This window comes from Excalfactoria chinensis, chromosome Z, assembly GCF_039878825.1.
Source record: "Excalfactoria chinensis isolate bCotChi1 chromosome Z, bCotChi1.hap2, whole genome shotgun sequence".
Lineage (NCBI taxonomy): Eukaryota > Metazoa > Chordata > Aves > Galliformes > Phasianidae > Excalfactoria > Excalfactoria chinensis.
In genome coordinates this window covers 59455025-59479684 of record NC_092857.1, presented here as the reverse complement: position 1 = coordinate 59479684, position 24660 = coordinate 59455025, and the positions used below count along the sequence as shown (strand labels likewise).

At 39.9% G+C, this 24660-nt stretch overlaps 1 protein-coding gene across 10 annotated transcripts in view; it reads right to left on the bottom strand.

Moving 5' to 3' along the window:
- CAST (calpastatin) overlaps nucleotides 1-24660 on the bottom strand; it is a 59139-nt gene that overhangs the window by 24835 nt on the left and 9644 nt on the right. For 6 of the 10 annotated variants that reach the window (XM_072360086.1, XM_072360084.1, XM_072360088.1 and 3 more), the window contains exons 3-4: nucleotides 17485-17553; nucleotides 3377-3436 (exon numbers count right to left, since the gene is read on the bottom strand). In XM_072360086.1, the coding sequence (XP_072216187.1) occupies nucleotides 3377-3436; nucleotides 17485-17553 (129 nt within the window). Of the gene's footprint in view, nucleotides 1-3376; nucleotides 3437-13548; nucleotides 13665-13685; nucleotides 13726-17484; nucleotides 17554-24660 lie in introns of those variants that run through there. The other 4 variants (XM_072360085.1, XM_072360092.1, XM_072360091.1 and 1 more) reach the window with 4 other exon arrangements.

The window sequence follows — 24660 nt, the reverse complement described above, 5'->3', positions numbered from 1 at the left end:
CCAAGCTACTCTGTGACTCTATGATTCTAAGTGCCAGGTGATTCATCACAGCTTTCTTACTACTTTGCTTTTGCTGTTGCTACTTTAACTGTGCTATGATTAACAAATGAAGAGTCAGTGTGGGTCCTGGAAAGCCATCAGAGGACACCAAAGAGGGCACTGTCATAAGCCTGAACCTCAGAAGTGCTCACTGCAGAATCAATAGGAGAGATGGTTTGTTCAGGGAAGCATGATTTAATCTGTCACTGCTAGAAACAGCACTGGGCACAAAAAATCTAAAAGTACTCATGGAGAACTACATGGCCATATATGTGCAACGGAGCCCGAATTCTTGCACTGTCACCCAGAAAGGAAAATTGCAGTTGTGGGGCACAGCTCCAGAGAGTGGTGGGAGCAGAACAGCCCCTAGCAGCTGTACCCTGGCTGCAGACTGTGCCTTTTAACGCTGCTCATGACTGTACTTTCTCCACAGCTGACCAGGCAGACTTGGAGTACGGGTCATTGCACTGTATCCACATGCACTAAGACAGCTTTTGAACTAAGGAAATACAGCCGCAGATGGAAACCCTCCTTATTCCATCTATCCTACTAAATCCTATAAGTACATTTAAAGTTGCTAAGAGACAAACAATATATTGGTTTTTTTCCATCAGCCTATTAAAAGTCAGTGAGCAACCAAACAACATTCTACTAACCTGTAATTGAGATTTGTTTGTTGCCTTGTAATCATTCTGCATTTCAGCTGCCAACCATTATTTCACATTCAGACACACTCAGCTTAGATTTGATAGCCGACTAGATTAGGAAACTGCCAAAACATGTTTATTATTTGTTATGGCAGTATTTATACCCATACACTGGACCATACAGACCTGGTTGTGAAAACCTGAACATGTGTTGTGGTGTAGATGCTTGGGCACAAGCTGGGCAGAGATTTAGAAGCTATAGAACAGAGCACATCACCATATGACATTCAATACTGTACAAGATAAACGAAACATAGATGGAGAGCAGGATCAATGAACTTCTACACTACAAAGTAGTGAAAAGATAAGAATTAGAAACAATAGTAGTAATCACCTAATCTCAGATTTCCCCCCTTTGGTTTTTATCTTGATGTCTACCCTGATTAAAACTCAACACTTATCAGGTTTGATCAAACAGTATGTGCTCCCGCTTGTGCATTATTGTTATTTGACCACCGTATGGCTACCTGGAAGACAGAGGCATCCAGTCGTTCACAATTCTATACTGAAAAAGCAATCATAAATTTTCAGCTTTTCGCTCAAACAGGTTGGATACATTTATGTAACATCCAAAGCAGAAAATCAAGCTGACACAAGACGATCCTCAGCAGCACGTTGTCTTTTTGTAAGAAATGTTACAGAAATGAGAGCAGGGGCACAAGAACCACAGTTTGACTTTTCCTGCTGTGGGACTGTTGCCTGCTGGATGCTTGAGACCTGAAGCAGAGCACAAATTTCTGTTTTTCTTACTGTATGCCATTATTTTTTTATGTTGTAAGTAGTATTTTACTTTACCTATTCTTATAGTACGGTATACAGTATTTGTTATGCTTGTTTATATTTTAAACTGTACACCTCAAAGTTTAAATCGATCTATTTCAATACTTCAGAATATGCATGGGCTCACATAAGCAATACTTTGATTCAAGACTCACACACACCTGAAGACACTAAGGCTTCATTAAACATGTGATCATGAATAATAAAAAAATGCTCACAATTACTTATGCACTGTGAATTGAAGCTATAGCACTAGTTCTCAGGACAGACCAAGATCTTGGAAAAGATGTTCTACTTCCCCTTCTACTGCCTGTTTCTACCTGCACTGTGTCAGTACTAAACTGAATCAGGAGGCTAAAAAATGGGTTGAAAAGGAAAAAAAAAAAAACCTCAAGCTGCAGTAATTCACAGCTTTCTCAGAGCAGCAAAAAACTGAGGCCTAATTCAAAACAAAGGATACATGTGCAGAACTGGAAGCTGAAGAGATGTTCAGAGAATCTTTAAGGACAGTGGTACAATACTGGGATTCCAAGAAAGAGAAATGGGACTTGTTTGCCACAGGCCAATTAGAAAGGAATTCTGTTTGCCAGAAATTCAAAACTAGAAATGAAAACTAAGACTTAGTAACACTATTTCTCTTCAAAGGTGTCTGCTGTCAAAATGCAGGTAACTTGCCAAATCCAACAGGTGATTAATAACCTAATCCAACAGGTATTAATAACACAACAGGCACAACATCTGTTATCTGACACATGCAAATACAGGACTGTGTTTTGAAGTGGTTTGTATTTGGCAGCCTTTTTTTTTTTAATTTTATTTTGCCAGTGCTGAAATATGTCTCTGCTGCTGTTGCATCTTGCAAACACTTTAAAGATCTGTCTAAAAAATTACCACATTATTCTGAGAGCTACTCGAAATCGTAAGTAGAGAAAGGGTTTAAAAGATCAGGGGTAGTCTAATGGCTGGCTTCATACACAAAGAAGATGGACCTACACTATCCTCAGAGATGCGTGCTAAAAAAGACAGCAAGGGAATTTCCAGTTCATTAAGAGGTAAAAAATACAATCATAATGAAGGTGATGAAACATCAGAACTGACTATCAACAGACGCTGCACAGTCCATACAGTTAAAGGTATTTAGAGTTTAGCAAGGTCTAGAGCAGTCTGACAGCTCCCTAGGTGGCTCCACCCTAACTGAGGAGCTAGATAAGATTATACCCAGATACCTGCTCTGACCTTGCTACTCTAAGTATTGTTTTCTTGTATTTAACACAAGATGCAGGCAGTCTTAAGTTTTACAACCACACAGTCTGTTGCTGGCCTAGGTTAGTATTCTGCAATTTTGTTGGATTCACTGATAGAATTATGGAAAACGGCAGGAGAATATCATTAAACATTTCCTGAAACATTCATAAACCGCATTAGGTAGCACAGGTGTAAGTTAGGCTGGCTGTCTTTAACAAGGAAAGCATGGCCACCTTCTATGACAAGGATGACTATCTTCCAACTAGTAAAACACAAGGACGCTTTTGTCAGACAGACAACAATAGGCGATTTACAAGAAAATGCATTTTGTGAAATTATCAGGAGGTGAATAAAACTTCAGTAACACTGGGGGGAGCTATATACATGTTGTGAAGCACGACTGCACTAAAATCTGGCACTGTTTTCATAAAATCCCTTCAGTCCTTTGTACAGCATTGTTTAGATACTTTTTTTTTTTTAAATGAAGAAACTAAGCTGTAAAGAAATATGCAAAGCAAAGTTAGTATCAAAGTACGAAAAAGAAACTGCACTGCTTCGCATACTTGTGCTTAGTTACAAGACTGAATGCCGCAGAAAATCTGTACCTTTGCTTCAGATGGCTTCATGATGGATGTGTTTGATGCATCCGCAGAGGGAGACTGCTTCTGAAAGAAAAAAGCAAGCAATAACTTCTACATACTTTCCTACAGCAAGTATAGGCAATGAAAATCCATTCAATAAGCAGCCAAGAGCAAAAAAATAGTGTTACTGAAAATTAGATTTATCATTTCACATCCTCTATCTTGCTTGTATTTCTCCTATATGTTTATGTAGGATTTTGACAACAGATCTTGTAACAACACTTTTATTTCCTAACATGCATTAAAGGTAAATTTCAAATCAAGTATCAAAACAAACTCAAATTCTGCTCTTGTACTGAACTCAAACCTTCTACGCAGGGTTATTCCACATTCTGAATTCCTTTATAAAGTAATTATGCTTTTGGATTTACTATTTTGTCACACAAAATACTCAGTACTAAGTTGGAAGCTCAAACCTTTTGAGATGAGAAGGGGTGGTTATTTTCCATGTAACACACACCAAAAAGTGTTTATACGTATCATACAACCCATTCAAAAGGGCTATGAACAACAAAGTCCACTCTCCTAGTTTCAGTGATGTTATCCCAAGAACAGCATATGTTTTACTTCTCCAGTAACTGTATCAAATTCTATAGCCCAGAAATTAATACTTTAATTCTCTCATCAATACTTTATACAATGCAATACTACCTGTCTATCCTGTTTACTGTTTCTCTGCTTGAAACTGTATACACAGACTCAATTGCAGCAATGAGTTCATAGTTTGCATTTAAACGAACAGCACAAATAAAAAAATAGATAGATAGATTTCATTTTCTCCAGATGCTTATCATGCCTCTTACTTCATTAAAACATGTGTAGTCTGAAGGAAATCACATGCTGCATAACTATTCCATTCTTGGAGTGACCTCTTATTTCCACACATAAATTCGTAGTATCTCCCTTTCACAGGATAACTGTTACTCAGGAATGAGAAAAAAGTTGTACAAAATTTAAAAGGTATGCCATGATGACTATAGCATGCTCTTCCTTGTAACACATCTGATACCTTCCTTACCTTGGTAAGAGGCTTAACAACTCTATGTATACACTAGAGAGAATCTGCAATTGTCACGCTACAGAACTGTAAGCAAATAATTTCCACTTCCACTCATGTATACGCTGAAAGATTGATTATGTAATAGGTGAGAGCTTTTCTATGGGTGGAGATGTACGTAACAATTTTTTAAAGCCTCCTACATCAGGAGAAGGAATAAATGTTTCTAGATGATTTTTTTATATATTATCATCACCAAGTAATGTGCAGGCAACATCATGTTTTTCTTATTTTGCTCTGTATTGTATTTTCCTTTCCTTACTTCTCCATGAAACTAATCTGAATTCCTTCTATGTGACTAATAAGTACGTATCTGTTCTTCACCTTCGTATTAGTCATCCTAGTCCCTATTCATTTCACAAAGATACGTCTCTGTTTTCTGCACTGTATGATTTATTTATGATGTATGGGAACCTTATCCCTTCCTCCCCTGCAAAAACTCCCACAGCAAACCTTTTTCCTGCAACACACCGAAAAACTTAATCGAAGTCTAGCACAGCAGCACCACCTCAACCTGCAGATATCCACCACCACTGCAGCAGCTGACAGTGACAGCTAGGGGATAGAAAGCAGTTAATACATGGCTGCTAATCAGCTTCTACTGAGAAGCAAAGTTGTAGTCCTGTGTTCCCAGACCACCCCTGCATACAAGGGCAGCACCACAATGCCATTGTCCTCTGGCTCTCCCAGAGCACAGAGTGCCTTGTTCCACCCATACAGCACCTTTTGCCCCAGTTCCCAGTACTGAAGGCCTCTAATTTTCACGTCTCTTCTTCGAAGGTCTTCTGTGCTCATAGTCTGTAATCACACTGAGCCTCACAGCGTGATGACACAGAATGCTGCCATGGTCTAAATATTTGTTTCATAAATATCATGCAGCCTATAAAAACAGTCTGACTCCTGCAAGTCCATTTTGGGTGACAACTTCTTATTGTGGGTTGTTTTGGTTTTCCTATTCCAAGGGACATGCGCCTTACCTCGTACTAGAGAAACTATGAAAATGCTGTATCTGCTGCAGCCCATCAATTGGACTGCAGAATACATGAAGTTTTATCCTGCAAGCAGCATAAAAATGCACGTCAGGCTCAGAGATAAACATTAAAATGCTGCCTAGCAACAGGGATAACAACTGCCTGACACACAGCTGCCAGAGAGGCTTCAGCGAAGCAAAGCAAACCCTGCTCATGAAAAAGGATGGCAAACCCCCACCACAGCCTGGGCCAAAGAAACCTGCCCAGAAAAACAGATGAGCTTAAACTGCCCAAAAGGAAAGGAAGAATCTGGAGAGCTCAGTTTCTAGAGACAGAAGGCAGAAAACCAGGCACAGGGTGGCACAAAAACACAGTATTTCTTGCATTGTTTCAGTTGCAAAGGGCAGAGCTTACAGCAAACGGAAAGTGAGCATCATCAGCACTGACACTGTGGCTGCACACACAGCTGTGGCCCCTAGACACACAGTGGTGCTGGTAGTGCCATGCAGCCCCTCGGGGCTCCTGGAAAGGGTTTCCACCTGTAGGAGGCTGCTGAACAGCCCTTAGGAAAGCACGCAGAGTCCAGGCTGATGGCTGAACATGGGAATAGACCGACAGTGCTCAGCCACTGGTGACTGAGAATCAGAGAACAGGGCGCGTTCCAGGACCGTCTGCTGAGACATAGGGTCTGTTGGATATTAGAAGAAATGCTCTTCAAAACTGGCCTGCCAAATTTAACAAGGCAGACCTTACACTAACATTGAAAGAGAGTAATGACAAAAGCAAAACAAACACCACCACCACCAACAACAAAAAACAGTCCAAAATGTGAGGGGAAAAGAAAGAAAAAAAGCCTATCAAAACACTCGTTATCTAATCTCACTGTGTGTACTCCAGAGACATGGAAATAAAATGGAAGTAGCAACACAACAGGAGATCAAAGAAAGTTAAAGCAGGAAGCATCAAAAGAGAATAGTTTTAACTATTTAAGGAAGTGAGGGTAAATGCCTTTCGGAAAAACAAAACAGCAAAAGAACCCCATGCCAGCTCTTAAGTTATTAAAAGCTATGAATCACTGAACCTACACTGCACACAATGAAGCGAGGGCCATCATCAGCTTAAACTATTACTTATGGTATTGGTCAGATGACAGTCCTTGCTTAGCCCTGAAAAACAACTGTAAGGTGCAAGGTAATGGCCAGCTCACTGAAAAGGAGATGCTGAAAATATTTCCAGAATGATACACAGACAAATATATGATAACAAGAGAATAAATAAGAATCAACAGAAAACATGCATATAACACAGAATACTATCAAAGGTGGAATAAAGCCTGATGAATAGGAAAGAATCTCTGGGATACACTGATGTCACCACAATTTTTCACATTACTTTGAGTGATATTTTCTGGAGCGAACAGGGAGGTTACTCTGCCACACTTACAAACGTGCATTCCTCCAGCACAAAGGAAGAGCTTCAAAGCAGTCCCTAAAAGCATCTATGAGGCTGCACTCAGGTCGAAGTTTAGATGAAAACACCAAGAGAAAACAAAAGCAAGAGAACAACAGAAGAACAGCAGTGCAGGCAGCACTGTTAGACAGCACTAATAAGAGAAACAGAATTTTGCAGTACCACAAGCTGAGATACTACCGCCTGGAACAAATAGAGGGAAACCATGATACATTCTCTAACTGATAATATAGAATACAGGGATAAATTTCCATCTTTCTAGCTTAAGCCATTCTAGAACAAGTGCTAGAACAGTTCTGGCCATCACACAGCATCAGAAACAGATCTGAAGACAAAACTGTGAGAGAGAAATGAAAAGCTGAGCATGAGGACTGTGCACACTACAGTAAAAAGGAAGATGGCAGCTTCTGTCCCCTGCTTAAAGAGACAGGAACAAAAGGGAAAAGAAAAACAATTTGGCTTAATATTGTAACAAAGAATCTCTTAGATCAAAGCTCAGACTTTTTCTTCATAGGAGAACAGGCTCTGCATGTGTATATATATCGCATATATATATATATAATACTTATTACAATACTTATTATAGTAAGTAATATAATCTTATAGGTCCTACAATGCAAAGAAAAACACCTGCTGCAACAAAACAAAAATACATAAACGTATCATTTATATGTGTAATTGTAAGATGGGCTTGATTATTAATTACAGCTGAGTAATACAAGGCAAAAATTTGGTTTGACTGATCAAATATAGTTGCTTCTTTAAGTGAACATTTCTGTTTCTAACAGCGTGTGTGCAAGAAGCAACAAATCCTGCTTGGAGAACTACTATAAAATAACGATTATTTAACTGCAGTGTAAAATGCCATTTGATTTGCTTCAGATTCACCTGAATTAGAAGCTTATTGCAATGGCTGTGAAATGCCTGCCTGGCTGTCATGTAGCAGAAGTCTTTTAGCAGGCAGAAGGCAGGTCAAAAATAGTATTTACAGGCCATTAGTGCATTTAACAACACATTTCATAACAATGCAAGCAAGACTATACAGATTTAAAACTGGAAAAAATAAAGCACTGGAACTGTAGAAATGTAATTTAATATTAATAGCTGAATTAAAAATTACAAATTCAAATGCTTCTATGGCATTTCTATCCAAAATAATTTTGGAAGTAACCTATTATTCTCTAACTACCCCTCTTACATAAAAATAGTTTCATTATTAAGTTGTTAAGAAAAACTTATTTTTAAGTGAATAAAGAGAAAATAAGAACTGCAGCTCTTGTTAATAGTGTGGAGACTTAATATTAGAAACATACTAATATAATATAGCACAATATAGATTTCCACTTAGTACCTGTCTACCAGTCAGGCTCTGATATGTTTACACAAAACACCCCAACTGTAGAAGCCATCCTGTTGACTTGATGTGATTAGTTTCCTTTTAGAAGTGGTCAGCAAGATTTCCTTTCTAAACAACCAACACTGGACTAACTTTGTTGTGTATAAGTAAGAACATAACTTTTTCATTATAGAAATTTATAACATACCGTGTTAATGACAAAGGCCAACTGCCCATGACATTCAATGAGAGACAAGAAGATCACAATCCCTAAAGGATAGCTAGTTTTGTTGTTGTTGTTCTTGTTTTTTCCTGTAGCCACATCTTAATTTAAAGTGAAATTATTTACTAGCGTTGTTATTATGACACCACTAAACTCATTAAAGGCCTGACTCAGCAAAGTTTCACAACTTTGCTCTTGATGCGACAAAGCAAAACAAAACAGGATTCAAGTATGCAAGCACTGAGATTCACTTATGCAGGCAGTTTGATGAAATCAGCAACAAAATACAATGCAACACACATTGTGTTAAATTCTCAAAAACCAATAATCATTGCTAGGAATGCCTCCATGCTTTCTGCACTTTTAACATCCTTAAACTCAGCTGGTGTGAATATAATCTAAAAGTCTATGAAAGGTATTATCAATTAATATTTCCACTTCTACAACTCAACAAAGATAACAAGAAAGTTCATCTTAGATTTATGCAAATTCCCACAAAAAAAATTAACAACAAAAAAAGCCCACACAGCTAAAAGACACTGAGAAAGACTTGTTCTTTCTGAATGTCTACTCACAGTTCAGAGCAAACATAGAATACAACCAAAATATGTTCATCTGCAGAAGGAGGAACAACACTCAGCAGGTGTGTTTGCTAGGCATCCGTCTGAAATGTCACTGAGATTGGCTACACTCTAAGGGAGCAAAAGCACTCACTGTCCGGAGTAGGCCCAGCATGCAAGATGGAGAGCTATGCACTAAACCCAACCATCAGAAAAGATTCATAAGGACATTCCCAACTACGGTATTAGGAGCACTCCAGAAGTGGAGTTTCCATCTGATGACCTTGAAGTTACATGTAACTGCCCTCCTAAGCAATACTAGGTCTGATAACAAATACTGGGTTTATTCAAGCCTTTTTATTATTGAAGAAAAAATTTAATCCTGAAATTACATTCTGAAACTTTTTTATCGCACAGAACAAATTTCTGCTACAAATACTAATCTACAACCAGAAGCAAGATCAACCATCACCTAGAGATGCTACAGTAGCACAAATAAAATAAACTATCAAAAAATGTCTGAACCAAGAATGGAAGAGCTGAATAGCTCACACAGCTGTTTTACAGCTTCAAGTGCTGCAAAATATACTGAAGACCACTCAGTACATTGAGCAGACAAGTTTCATAACACAGACTCACACCTCTTGTTTTTTTCTGTTTTGATGACTTAGAACAACATTTATGCCATTTTAGGACAGGAAACAAATGTGCGATACTTAATCCCTGTATTTTAATGTACTGGCTAAAACTTATGGACAACAGTACTCAAATTTAAAGCAAGAGATTTCATAGATTTCATTTAAACAGTAGTAACCAAGGTTGGTCACTCGAAATTAAACTGTTGTCACACATATTCTGTGAATAAAATCAGTAATAAGTTTATCAAAGTGAAGAACAAGGCTCTGCACCACCTAGAAATTGATCAGACAAACCACCTTTAGCGTAGAGGTGTGTTTTAAAATCAGTCTATGTCAAATCCAAAGCTTTATACTGATACGATTTACTTTTTTAGTATTATTTTAATGTTACAGTTAGGATTACTGAACAGCTGATACCTCAACAAAAAAGACAGAAACAAAACAAAACAAAACAAACAAACAAAAAAACAACCCAGACTAATGAATGTCAAACAACTTCAGGAAATTTTTGTACCACCTGACTCTTCCAAAAACCTCCAACATCTCAGTTTCTGGTTACTCACATGCTGGAAGTCAAGGGCATGCAGAAAAATTTAGGGGGATGTAATACCCCTTTATTTGTTAGTATCTCCTACTGTGACTGATATTTTCACAGGGCTTTTTTGTTTATTTATTTAGGAAGTAAAATAAAACAGTCTGTTAGTCGGTCACAGAAGATGCACAATACCTAAATGTACACTTTCATCTGTGGACAGATGAAATCTGACCTGGAAAGAAAGCCAGTACATACCTAACATAGGAAAGGAAACTTCACCTGCTGCCTTCAGGCTCTGCGCATATGCAAATAGACCACGTCTTAAATATTACAGGGTACACACTCTCTCTCTCAAATGTTTTATAAATGAAGTTAAAAGCACAGGCTAGAGTCCAGATTATAGATCTCAATTTTACAATTCAGGTTTTATTACACTGGAAACATTTTACAGTAAAAAGTATTTTTGGGTATATAGAAGTGTCATGAAAAAGTCTTAACATCATGATGTTGTTTTAAACTCTCCATTCTTATTTCTTCTTAAAATGAGTGCTTCAGTCATCTGCTTTTGGAAAACTCCTGTTTCACTTACAGGATGTTCTCCAAGTTGGCACACACTGGAATTTTATTTCCATTCAGTCATATTCAAGTATTAGGAGCAGTGTACCAACACTGTCACCACTCTACTCAGGTTCCTACTGAGCACAACAGATTACTACACTACAGTAGCATATGTACTCATCACAGTAACAGAACCCTCTTTTTTTTTTTTTTTTAAATAGGTAGTTAAAAAACTCTCTTCCTACTTCTAAATTGTTCCATATAGAGGTATTCAGTGGAGAGCTAATAGCTGTAATTATTATAGCTATTGCCATTTCTGTTTATGGTTTCAAACAACAGAATGTTCTGAAGCTACCTGCAGTAGCATACTGCAAGCTGATTAAAAAACACCAGGAAAACGGGGTGCCAACCATGTGCATGCAGCTGCTGAGCTCAGTTAGGTTTGTTGTCACTTGGTCTGCAGTACAACCAAGGGATGGCACACAAAGTCCTGCCTCAGGAAGGCAGAAACAGAAATTGCAAGTTGCAAATTGCAATCAAGCCAGAAGTCTTTAAAGTAAAGGGGTTTAAAAAGTTAAACCATATAACATAATAGAAGACCTCATCTTAAAACTAAGCTCTCCAAGGTATTGAGCTTGATTATTTTACTTACAATAATAAAACCAAGCAATACACATAATGGCCAGCCAGTGGTCACAATAATTAGTGAGGGATACTGTGCATTAGAGACTGGGCTCAGAATAAAAGTATTATTAACAAAGCTCTATGAACTGATACATGCATTGCTGAATCTGACAAAGGTGTTTGATACCAAAATGATGGGAAAATAACACAAGGAATTCCAGTAAATTTTTGCTTTTAAAACATCAACTCACAGTAACACTCCATAACTAGGAAAGAAGGAAGGAACGAACGAAGAAAGGGAGCTCAACATTAATTCACAATTCCAACTTTAAAAAGCCAAATTAATAAATTTCTTATTTCAGAATAGGTTCTTAACTTACAAACAGCCAAACTTTCTTCAGAAGGGCCCCATGCATGCTCTCGAGTGAATAAGCACATTAACCTCCAATTGAAAAATATAAGATATCCTTCACTGTGTGGTCCTGTCATGCCTCACAGAGGTTCTGCTCTAAGGATTACAACTTGCAGCATTTCTACGTAGCAAGACATAAAGGCAGGCAGATAGATTACTTCTTGAAGTGTCATTATGGCTTCTGAGCTCCTAAGGAGTGAGTTCACAAGGCCACAAACCTCCCTGCCTTCCTGTTGGGTTCTTCGTTTTGCAGAAGAGAATCCGAACATAGTCCCAAGCGTTTGTGAGTCCACGTTCTAGCTCAGGAAAACAAGAGCAGAAATGGAGACAATGACACACGGAGGGCTAACTCACTCACAAAGGAAGTTCCATTGCTTTCTGGAGATGGAGGTTTCTCTGTGACTCTTCTCCACACCCACTTCCCACCCTCCAAGATCCACCACCTTTAACGCAACACAGCTTTGCCTATATTTGAAACTGGGAGTGTCCACCTAAGGATTAAAATTATAGCAGCAGTGTTGCGAGACAACACTGGCTGATCCGTGACAACACTGGGACTCATCCATGGAACAAGCCATTCTGGAAGTCCAAGATCAGGAACAGATTTTTCTGCTAGTTCTGCATGCCTGGCATTCTTAACCACTCCCTTAAAAACAGAAAAATAAAGTACCTTATTACAGTACAAGCTGACAGTAAGAACTACTTAATTTTAAAAAAAGAAAAACAACCAGCAGGTTTTATGTTAATGCAACTACTTTTAGAAAGTTTTTCTTACCCATTCACCACCAGCTGGCCATTACAAATATTATCTGGTTTGATTATTATAATCAAAATGATCAAGCTTATAGCCTTGGAGATGAATCAGTCAACACAGGTCTCTTCAGTGTTCAAGAACCATGCATTATTTAACATACTGTCTTCATTTCCTCCAAAGATAAAAGTGAGGAAGGTTGACCCTACTTCTAAGAGGTTAGATACAGAGAATACCAATGGTTATGGATCAGTGGTTTCATTTTACAGCAGCTAAAAACTGGCATATAATAAGTAAAGCCTACCTAATTTCCACTACTACAGAAACATCAATAACACAGTGTGTAATAAAAAGCATTTTTTCCCCATATGGTTCTATGTATCTGAAAGTTTAGTATCGTTTAGGTATCAAGTACAACAAACACATATTGTCAAAATAGTACCAACACCTAGATGGATCAAAACCAAGAAGCAGTTCTTGCAGGTCACTCCACCCTGACTACGCAATGCTCTGTATGTGCCATGGGTATATTAAGCTCTGCAATTATATGAGTTTTTGATGCAACGACAGCATAAGCTGAAAATAGGTGGGGAGGGAGGAGGGAAGGAGGGAGAAGAAAAGGAAAAAAACCAAGAACATCACTACAGTAATACAGAACAACACAAATACTTCTTAAACAGTCAGCTCTTCCTGATGCCTCTCACATTTAGGATTCTGCTATGTCATGTAAACAATTTATTGTGTAACACACATAACATGCATTCTTACCAAGTTGGATACTGAAACGATCATTGGCAACAGGTTAAAAGAATTTTAAAGGCAATTCACTACACACAGCTCTTAAAGGCTGCAGATGAGAAGCCCCAAAAGCCAGCAGCTAGTTTCAGTTCAGCCCACAGAAATCCCAGAACAGGGAAAAAAAAAAAAAGTACAACAAAAATGTGACTGAGCGCAAAGCAGAGGTAATAAGAAAGAAAACCCAACAAGAACAGATAGCTTACACGCTACAGGCAGGCCTTCTGCTCCCAGCAATAACACCCTGAAAAGGCTGTTACTCTCACCAGCACCCTGCAGGTTGTGGTTTCAGTTTCCACAGCACCAGCCCCCGTGCTGTCCTGCAACTGCCGGCACCACCCACCTCTGCCAGCACCCGTTTCTATCTGCATGCAGAGAGCGGAGCCCAGGCACGCCACGGCGGAACCAAAGCACTCCACACTGCGATGCCATGGGACGTGCCCCTGATTACCTTCGGCTGCAGATGAAAGCCCCAGAGGTGGAAATGGAACCCCTTCCCCCACCAGGCAGCACAAACAGCCTCATGCTGCCTAACTGCGGGGCTAGCTTCCACAACAGAGTTACGCTCAGCTGCCCAAGAGGAGCTTAAAACTGCTGAGATTGCTGCACTGGTGCTGAGGGAAGGAACCCCTCTCACTTCCCCTAAGCAGAATTAATGTTTGTGTATTCTCAACAAGCTCAGCTCCCATAGCCTTTCTTCACAGGAGAGGTGCTTCAGCCCTCTGAGTATCTTCGTGGTCTCCCCTGGAATCATTCCACAGCTCCAATATTTTATGTATCAGGAGAAATGAAATGGCTGGGCCAGTTCAGCCACAGGAATTTGTCTGAATAAGACTATTTTAATTGCAGTAAATCCAAATATATTAATTTAGGAGTTGAAAGGTTTAATTTAGAAGTTAAAAGTTTCAGGTGCTTCTGAAATAGCAAACGTGACTCTTCTTCTTCTTTTCTTTTCTTTTTTTTTTTTTTTTGATACAGGATCAAATCCTGAACATGTGTAATCTGGGAATTTTTCTGTTTGATTACTTGCTTGTGTGTTTTTAAAGAGAAAGCTCCAACGAGACTAATGAATACTTCAATCATTTTTCATAATAATCTCTCTGCCGTTTCCCTCAAGGGAACAATGAACAAAAAGTCGCCCCTAGAAAGAAAGCAGAGAAGAGTACCCAAGAATATGACAGAGTGATAAACGCTTTTCTGAGTCAACTACAGGATTCTTAAATGATCACAGTAGATTTATATCCTCGCGGAACATTACAATTTGTATCCTTTTGCAGTACTCTTGAGAGCACTTTACTTCTACAGCCCTCCTTTTCAAATAGTTTCCTGTGACCAGAGCCTCCTCCTATAGCATTATATGAAGTCAGGCCTTCCACACAGTTTCCATATCCCTACAGTTCACATTTTTAGCGCTGTGGTCCATTCTTAGCACATCTCAGCTACCAATAAAACCAGCACTGTCCTCCACACTGACACAGTTCTTATCCTTCTAAAATACAGGGTAATCCAATGGCAGTAATTCAAAGAGCAGCTCACAGTAGGTGAGCTTGTTACAGAGCACCTAAGGAGGACCTGTGCACTAGTGAGAACATGAAACTAAAGTTTTCATTTAAATGCCCCAAATGGCAAACAAAACCACTGCTCACTTTACTGGCAACATGGGAATAGAGGTACGCATTTCAGTGGACGCACCAAATCAGTACTGCGACTTCCTCTATTTAGAAATGGCTTCCTTCACAATAATGTGCTTGTATAAAATTCATAAAAATAAGAATTCAGTGACAAGCACAGTATGTAGCACAACAAATAAATAAAAATCCAGAAATCAATTTTCATTATAATCTTCCTATTCAGACTCGAGACAATTTCTAGTCTAATGCTGAAATAGCAGGGCCTTTGCCCAATGATGTTTAGCAATTATTCTGTCTTTTTATTTTCCTGCCCTGCTCATGGCAAAAGATTGAATCCCTTTTAGAACAGCATTAATTTGGGCGACAGTAAGAAATAAGTAATCCTGAATTTCTTGTATCTTTATGAGCAAGAAGCTTCCTCTGAAAACATTCAGTATCAGTCAAGTCTGAAATAAAAATAATTCTTGCTGAATTTCCAATGGTGTTGAATTCACGCAGCACTGCTTCAATATACTATCCATGAAAGTAACATGGAGAATAAAGCTCACTTCATTGAACTACAGAACCTAGCAATAAAATAAAAAGCAATAATAATAATTCAATGAGTTAATTAACACCAAATATCTTTTACATAAAAAAAATAAAATAAAATAAAATAAAAACCCCTTTGACATCACCACATAAGAACACAAAGATCCAATAGAACTAGCAGGATCCAGGATCCAGCTATAATCAAATATTAGTGTCTTCTATTGATAGGTATGATTGAACACTACACAATGAATTGGTACTACTTTTGGCTAAGGAAATTGGTAAAACAACAGCAAAACAATGTAAAAGACCATAAAAGAAAATACACCAGTGCTGGCACATCACCTCCAGATCAGAACGGAGGTTAGTTCAGTTTTAACACTTCTTTGTTGCCTGTTAGTAATGTTGGCACAACCTCCTGGTTTGCAAAACTTAGCAGCTAAGAAATACAGGAAAAAGGCCACTCAACAGCAAACAGCAACTGATCATAATTCTTCCTGAGTTTCTTTTTTCCTCCATTTACCTGACATGGCTCTGTAAAAGGCATATGAAGCCAGACTGATGGTGATTCTTAGGAGTGTTCACATTACAGGGAAGAGTCACAGGAAAATTAAACTACCTACAAATTAGCCAGGAATTAAACAGTGAGAAATCAACATCACGCACGAGCTCCTGTGTCTTTAAGCTGAGAAACACGGACAACCCTTGCTGAACACAAACCAGCAGTTACTACTGCTTACTAACAAATGAAGAATCAGGCCATAATACAGGAACCAAAAAAGCACTCCAGCTATTCAGTTTACAAAAAGTAATTCCACCAGAGGATCACAGTAAATTAAAGGACTGAACAGCTGCAGCAGCTCTCATTCACTCTCATCCCCTCTTCCCCACCTCCCTCCTGAATTCATCTTGGATAAAGTATATTGATGAAAAGGATTAATGACCAACAAAATGATTAAGGAAATCCAAGAGATTTCACACTCTGAACACATTTAAGCTACAACAAGGGGAAAAAAAAGAAAGGAAGAAGCAGCAGTTATCAAAACTTGCTGGAACACTTCTGATTACATTAACAGCTTTGATGTAGGTTTTGCAGCAAAAGAGATAAAAGGCTGCCTTTGCCTTCTACAGGAATACTTCCTTCTTTGTAAAATTCATATATACATTAAAATCAGTCTTTTAAATAGGTATTTTTAGAGACATAAAGAAATACAGAAAAGAATACAGATTGACAAATAACTTTAAAAAGAAGTAAAAGTTGCACAATCTACATGAACAGCTGCCCAGGGCTCCATCCAAGCTGGCCTTGAGCGCCTCCAGGGATGGGGCACCACAGCTGTGCCATGGCCTCACCACCCTCTGAGTAAAGAATTTCCAGCTCATCTACATCTCCCATCTTCTAGTTTGAAACCATTCCTTCTTGTCCCATCACTGTGCCCTCTGAGGAAGAGTCCCTGCCCAGCTATCCAGTAGGCCTCTCCTGAAGCCTTCTCCTCTAAGCTGCACAACAGCTGACTACACCAACTACAAACATCAGTTCATGTGTGACCACAATTAGAAGTGTATTTTCAACTTCCTATTTCAGTATTTTGAAATACCTGAGGATGCTTAAAAGCTGTGATCACTGTCCAATATGCGAGTCATCTTTATAATGTCTCTTAAACTAACCTCTTGAACAACTTAAGTGCTCCAAGGAATATAAAAGCAAAGGTAGGTATCAGTGTTTTGTTGTCATTTGATTCTGCTGAATAAATACAATTTAACAAAGAACCACAGACACAGAAGTCAAATGAAATTGTCTTCTACTGACTTGCTTCCCTTCTTATTTCAGTTTCCTAACATTTCTAGCAAAATATGAACAAGTCTTAGTGATACTAAGTGCCAGCAAACATAAATTGTTTTCTATCCCACTCTAGGTAATAGAATAATAACATACTATCTTCACTATTCAAAGAGACCAGGTCTTCAATTATGCATTACCTTAGCAGCAGATGGTGCTCCGCTTGTCTGCATTTTGGGAGGCTGACTGACATTAGCACTTGCTGACTTCTGCAAAATAAATGAAAGAAACATAATAATCAGAAATGCTGATGAAGAAGTAGTAAAATTGTATATTAAAAAAGTAATTAAAAAAATTCCATACTAAAAAAATCCCCATGAGAACATTTTTAAAAGGTAAGTAATCAAAAATCATGTTTTCCTATGTAGCTTTAGTTTACACTGCTTTATTTCAGATGACTTTGCCCAGCACTGAAGTTCTCTAGCACTGTTTCACGGAACAAATAAAAGGACCTGGGGCATTTCCCATATGAGAAAAGGCTGAGTATCCTGAGACCAAGAGGGGATCTGATAAATGATTACATGTATCTAAAGAGAGGTGGGAGGCAAATGGTTGAGGCCAGGCTCTTCTCAGCACTGTGTAGTAATAAGACAAGGGGTAATGGCCTAAAACTTGAACACAGGAAATTCCATACAAATATGTGGAAGAAATTCTTCATGATAAGGCTGATGGAGCACTGGAACCGGTTGCCCAGAAAGGCTGTGGAATCCCCTATGGAGATATTCTGGACACCCACCTGTGCAACCTAACCAACTTTAGCTGGAGGGTTGAATTCGATGATCTCTTGAGGTCCCTCAACCTCTGCAATTCTGTGATTCTGACAGATCTATGCTATTTCCTGTGGCAGAGTGACTTATTTTAATAAAGGGCTAAATGAACAGTAGCCGTATCATAGAATCATAGAATGGCTTGGGTTGGAAGGGACCTCAAGGATCAGTAGGCTTCAACCCCCCTGCCACAGGCAGGGCTGCCAAACTCCGTATCTAATACTAGAGCAGGCTGCCCAGGGCCCCATCCAACCTGGCTTTGAACACCTCTAGGGATGACGCATCCACAGCCTCGCTGTGCAGAGTATGTGCAACATGAACAATTTATGAGTAAGACTTTAAAGTATTAATTGTGTAAAGTAAGACAGGTAGGTTATTGCGCTACAGAAATAACTTAAAACAAAATAGGAAGTAATGATGTACCTCAGGCAGGGAAGTACAGATACAAAACTAAGAGCAAAATGATGGCTTTTCTAGTGAATAAGTAAACTTGCAACTGAAACAGAACAGGATATCCTCTCTGAACCTGCGCTGTTCAGCAACTGATGAAATGATTTCTAGTGAAGACTAGAAAAAGCACCCATTAATAAAGAGCACAGCAAAATGTATCAAGTCTTTGAAGGCAGCAGATGGATAAGACCAAACCACTTTCTCTGACAAATGGAAGCTCAAAGATCTACAAGATGAAGTGTTTACACTTCAATTACTCTCTACAGTAGAGAAGTCAGTAGAATGATGATGGCTCAGATATCGTAACAGGAAACCTGCATTCAAACTCGGTTTTCAAAGGATTGTATAATAGCTACTGAAACAGAATAGCAATCATAATCTTCTGTATTAAGGTCATTTCCATGTCACTCTCTCACTGCAGGTTAGCTCCAAAACCAGGAAACCATCTCCATAAGCAATGCTGCACATTCAACCATCAACATCCAGTCAGAGCCTGAGGGAGAGGACTTCTGGGGCTATTTACCAAAAACTAACATCACCTCTCTGCTATCTATCCCTTAATACATTTGTAAAAGGAGGAAAACTAGCAATGTCAAACTACCGGGTTCATCATTCTCCTGCACTTATTAAAATAATGATTCTGGGAAGTACAACACTCCCCCCCAAGCATACCAGCTCTAACACCCTTCATGAGCAAATCCATCAGTGCTGTTCTATCTTCCACTCCTCCTTGAAAAAGAAAAATATTTTTTTCTGTGACAGACTCAGACACAAACAGCTAAAGAATTACCTTTTAGCTGTACTCAGATCTCATTTCCCTATCTGACAACAACAGAGTTAATGAATTATGAAAGCACAACTTATTTCTGAAAAGAAGATCTCAACAAGACCTTTGACACCATCTCCAATAATATCCTCATAAGCAAGCTAACAACATGTGGGATAGACAAGTGGCCAGTGAGTTGGACAGAGAACTGGCTTACTAGCAGAGATGAGAGGCTTGTGGTCAGTGGCAGAGTCCTTTGGAGGCCCGCAGTAAGAAGTGTTTCCCAGGGGTCGGTACTGAGTCCCAGCTAGAAGCATTTCCCAGGGGTCAGTACTGTTTCTTCATCAATGACCTGGATGATGGGATAGAGCGTACCCTCAGCAAGTTTGCTGATGATATAAAGCTGGAAGGAGTGACTGATAACAAAAAGACTCTGCTGCCATTCAGCAAGACCTGGACAGCCTGGAGAGTTAGACAGAGAGAAATGTGATGGAGGAATACCTGCAGAGGAATAACTGCACACATCACTACAGGCTGGGGGCTGATCTGATGGAAGGGATCTCTGCAGAGAAGGCTCTGGGTGTCCTGGTGGACAGCAGCGCAATGAGCCAGCAGTGTGCCCTTGAGGCCAAAACCAAAGGTATCCTGGGATGCATTAAAAACAGCATGGCTAGCAGGATGAGGGAGGTGATCCTGCCACTTTGTTCTATCCTAGTAAGGCTACATTGAAGTACTGTGCCCAGTTCTGGACTTCCCATCTCAAGAAAGACAAGCAACTTCTAGAGAGTTCAGTGGAGGGCCATGAAAATGCTTAGGGTCCTGGAGCATCTCCTTTATGGAGAAAGGATGAGAGACATGGGACTGTCCAGCTTAGACAAACAACCTAAAATGTTAGATCATTTATGAGGCTTCTTCCTGACCTGGATATGCAAAGTTGAAATGAGCAGCAAGGTTCATCATTTTTACATATCATCTACAGACTACAGACCCATCCCATGGGCCCAAGACATGTGGCATCCCTGGGCAGCATGAAAGAACTGCCTCTTGTTAGTAAGCTTTGAGAAGGCTCGGGGAGGGTGTGAGTGCTGACTACAGCTGCCTACTGGGAAAATGGAAAAAGAAACCTGACTTTTCTCACAGGTGCCAAGAAGTGAGCACTCTCCTCTCCACTCCTCTCCTTTGGAGATCAGGGCAGAAGAGATGCCAGCTTCTCAAGTTCCAGGAGTGGGGATGAGGAATGGGAAATAACAGATAATGCAACCCTCAAAACTCAACAGTTTTTCATGATTGCATCTCCCATGGCTCTCTGTAGGGTGTCAGTATGCTCTGCCCTTCTCTGCTACTTGCCGGCACCAGGACAGCTACACACTACGCAGCTGCAGGTTGGATGAGAACCCCCTTGCCTGGCCCACTTGGTACATCCTTTCAACCACCTCACAGCAAGAGCCATAGGTCCCAACTCCGAACAGCCATGTTTTAGTCACCATGGGACACTCAGAATCCTATCGCCATGGCCACCCCTAGAAACACAGGAACCCCATGTCCAAAACCCCAGTTGCTGAGCCAGAGCAGCCTGTAGCACCTGGGTTCTGCAGGGAATATACAAGAAGCTTTCCCTTGGAGGACTGAGGATGGATCAGCCACCTTTCAAGAAGAGGTGGCTGATGGAAAGAGTCATTGACATCAAGTCCATGGAGGTGGATCCACCTCTGGAGGTCAACCTTATGGAAGTGGATCTCCCTCCATCAGAGCACACTGGTCACCATCTATCACTGTCAGGCTGGCCAGGAAGAGATCATGCCCCTAGAACTACTGAAGGGGCACTAGGATTGCCGCACCTCCATCCAAACAGCTGCCTCAATGTCAGTGCTGATCTTCCCATCCTGTAAGTCTACTGTTAGAGGGGAGAGCCCCAGCTCAAGGCCATCATGTGTGCTTATGTGGAGCCTCCATTTCCTGATAATTTTCCTTTTGACAGCCAAGACTCCTACAAGCCGTCGTTCCCATCTTATTCCCTTGTCCCTCCCCATGACCTCTCATCTCTTCTTTACCAAATTCTGAGCCAAAGGGCAAGGCAGGGACTGCCAGCCTCTGAGCTGCTGCACCTGGGCAGCAGGAAGAATCTAACAGAGGGACCTAACCCCCAGAAACCTCAACACTGCAGGGATACGAGGACCATGTAAGTTTATCATCACACAGGGGAGCCCCAACTTGAGACCATCCTGCAGGCTCATATGGAGCCTCCATGTCCTGGCAATTCTTCTTTTGACAGACAAGGCTCCTATGAGTCCTTTCTTCCTGTCTCCTTCCGTTATTCCTCTCCAGGGGAGGAGGAGGGATCAAACAAGCGACAGAGGTACTGCAGAGAAGCAGACTTCAGTTTGGACAGCAGGTGCAAAACTTCAGCAGGAAGATCCAGTCAAGATGTCTCATGTGCACTTTTTTCCCCCAGTACTGGGCAATCAATAATTTATAATAACGATGCAAACTAATAATAATATAAAAACCAGAACACAAAATAAACAACTTTTCTTTTATGAAAAGAAAAGCAATAATTGTCTGCTTTTCTGTTTTTTGCAATTTTACAGTCTGTATGTAGATTCCCACATCCTCTCCTTGCCTTTCCCCACACAAGAATGTACCCTGGAGCAGGACACACTGCCCTCATTTCCAGACGGAGGAATAACCACAGAACTGCACATCTCATGTATGGCCCCTTGACCTGCCTCATCACTGTCTGGTACATCAGAGGACATTTTACATAAAGCCAAAAGGTTGGGTTACGGACTGTCATGCAGGAAAAGAGCTCTGCAGAGAAGGATCTCAATCTCCTAGTGGGAAACAAGTTGGTCACGAGACAGGCAGTATGCCATCACAGCAAGTAAGGCCAATGGTATCCTGGAGAGCACTAAGAACAGCATGGACAAGGAGGTGGCCCTCCTCCTCTGCTCTGCCCTGGTGAGGCCACATCTGGAGTACTGTGCTCAGTTCTGGGCTCTCCAGTTCAAGATGGGGAACTTCTATAGAGAGGCCAGCAGAGGGCCACGAAGATGGTTAGAGGCCTAGAGTATCTTCGGTGTGAAAATGGCTGGAAGACATTGGACTATTCAGCCTGGAGAAGACTGCAGGATATCTTATCAATGCTTATAATTATCTAATGGGCAGGCGCAAAGTGAATGGTGCCAGTCTCTTTCCAGTGGTGCTCAGTGACAGGACAAGGGTCGGTGGATACAAACAGAACACTGGCAGTTCCATATAAACATGGGGAAAGGCTTTTTTTACTTTGAAGGTGACACAGCACTGGAACAAGCTGTCCAGAGTGACTGTGGATTCTTCTCTGGAGAGGTTCAAAACCTGCCTGGATGTTTTCCTGTGCAGTTTACTGTAGGAAACCTTCTTTTGCAAGGGAATTGGGCTTTATGATCTACAGAGATTGTTTCCAAACCCCACAATTCTGTGACTGAATTTTGTGAATCACTGGCCTGCACAGAATCGTGCGTGAAGGATTTAAAATTCTGTCATACAGATACTTATAGTCCATTCTTCAACACTAGAAGTTAATTCAAAACAAAAGGCCAAAACACTGTTTCAGACTAGACTCTTAAAATGATCCATATTTAATAGAGTGGAGATGTAATGTCTGTCACTCTGATACACAGATCTTCCCACTGGAGAACTGCAGTTGTGGAGAATCTTATTGACAACTGGCTAGCTGAGAAGGGTTATGTGGACACTGTGCAGCTGACCAAGCAGCCATGCCATCTGCAAGGACAACAAAACAATGGGATGTGTGATGGTGGAGAGAAACTAGCCATGGTTTTGGGAACTCAGCAAGGGAGTAGCTATCAGGATGATAACTACAAGTTGCAAAGATACTTGGGGTGACATGTAATTGAGAACCAATGATGAGCTCTGCTTTTGCACTATGTATGAGCTAATTATCTGCATTATAAATGTACATGTAGTCAAGCAATAAACGAGATTTGCTGATCATAGGTCAATGACTGGTATGGTCATTTGCATTTCTCCCGCTGACTCCCACATGCAGTAATACTTGTATCCAGAAATATTGATTACACATTCATGATGGGCTACACTATTCCATTTTTTCATTATAATTTTGCTCTAAGAACTACAGTGCAGTTCTCTTTTATTAAAAAAAAATCATCACATGAAGAAAGAACATTCAAGCTCTGTTCAGAAAATGTTTTTAACAAGTTCAAGCAGTATATCAAGCTACAGCTATCAGTCTTGGATTCAACAATTGCATGAGCAACAAATTTCTTCCTCAAGTAAAATGAGCGTTGAATCATAACAACTCCCAATGAATATCAAACCTTACCTGATACAATTATATCTTAGCCAAAGGGAAAAAAAAAAAAAAAAAAAAAAAAAAAAAAAAGAAAAACGGGCAAAAAAAATTAGTACTCTACTGCCCAGAAGCACCCCTCCCCTCCTACAGAAGTTTGATCCGTTCAATACATTACTCCCCTAATGCTACTCTATGTCCCCTGACAGTCAGTGCTGGACAGCATCAATCTTCTAGGCTCCCTCTGGGATCCACAGATAGAGCCATACCATCCTGCAGAGTGAACTTTTTTCTCTTATTAACTATTCAACAAATATAAAAGTCTTATCTAGAGTGTGACTTTTCAAATGAGAATAGAAATATGAGTGCATTTGTAGCAGTACATAACCTTTTTTTTAAACCAGCACACTGATCTATTTTAATGATTGTTTTCCGTTTTGAAGAGCGATGTATGAGACCCTAAAATCATTGCATCCTCAAACGATCCAGTGATTTTCATCATCATACTGACTGACTGTTTTTTCCCATTACACAGACTAAAACTATTATCAGAATGTTAGTGTACTGTTAAAGCAATGCTGCACTCCAGGAACTTGAAAGCACTGTATTTGGCATCCCATGAAGCATTAGGCTTAAAGAAATAAAAAAAAAAAAAAAAAGAACAAACAAAAATACAGTTTATAATAAGTACATGCTATCAAAGCAGAAAGAAATCTCACAAACGCTCTCATCATTTACTCATGATCCTCCAAAATTTGAATCAATAACATTCATCCTACCACATTTTTACCAGTCATAGTGTTGTTACTCAGAATAATGCTCCTGGACTCCAACCAACTCTAATGTTTGTTTTGGATAAGAAATCCAGCATCAGGATTTAAAAATGCCAGAGAAATCCTGTTGTTAGAGGAAAGAATCAATTTTAATTGAACAATAGTGTTTCAAAGCCAGTTACTGTTATCACGCTTTCAAAATAAGGATCATATTTCCTGTTTAGTAAAGAATAATAAGCCAAGGAAGTGGC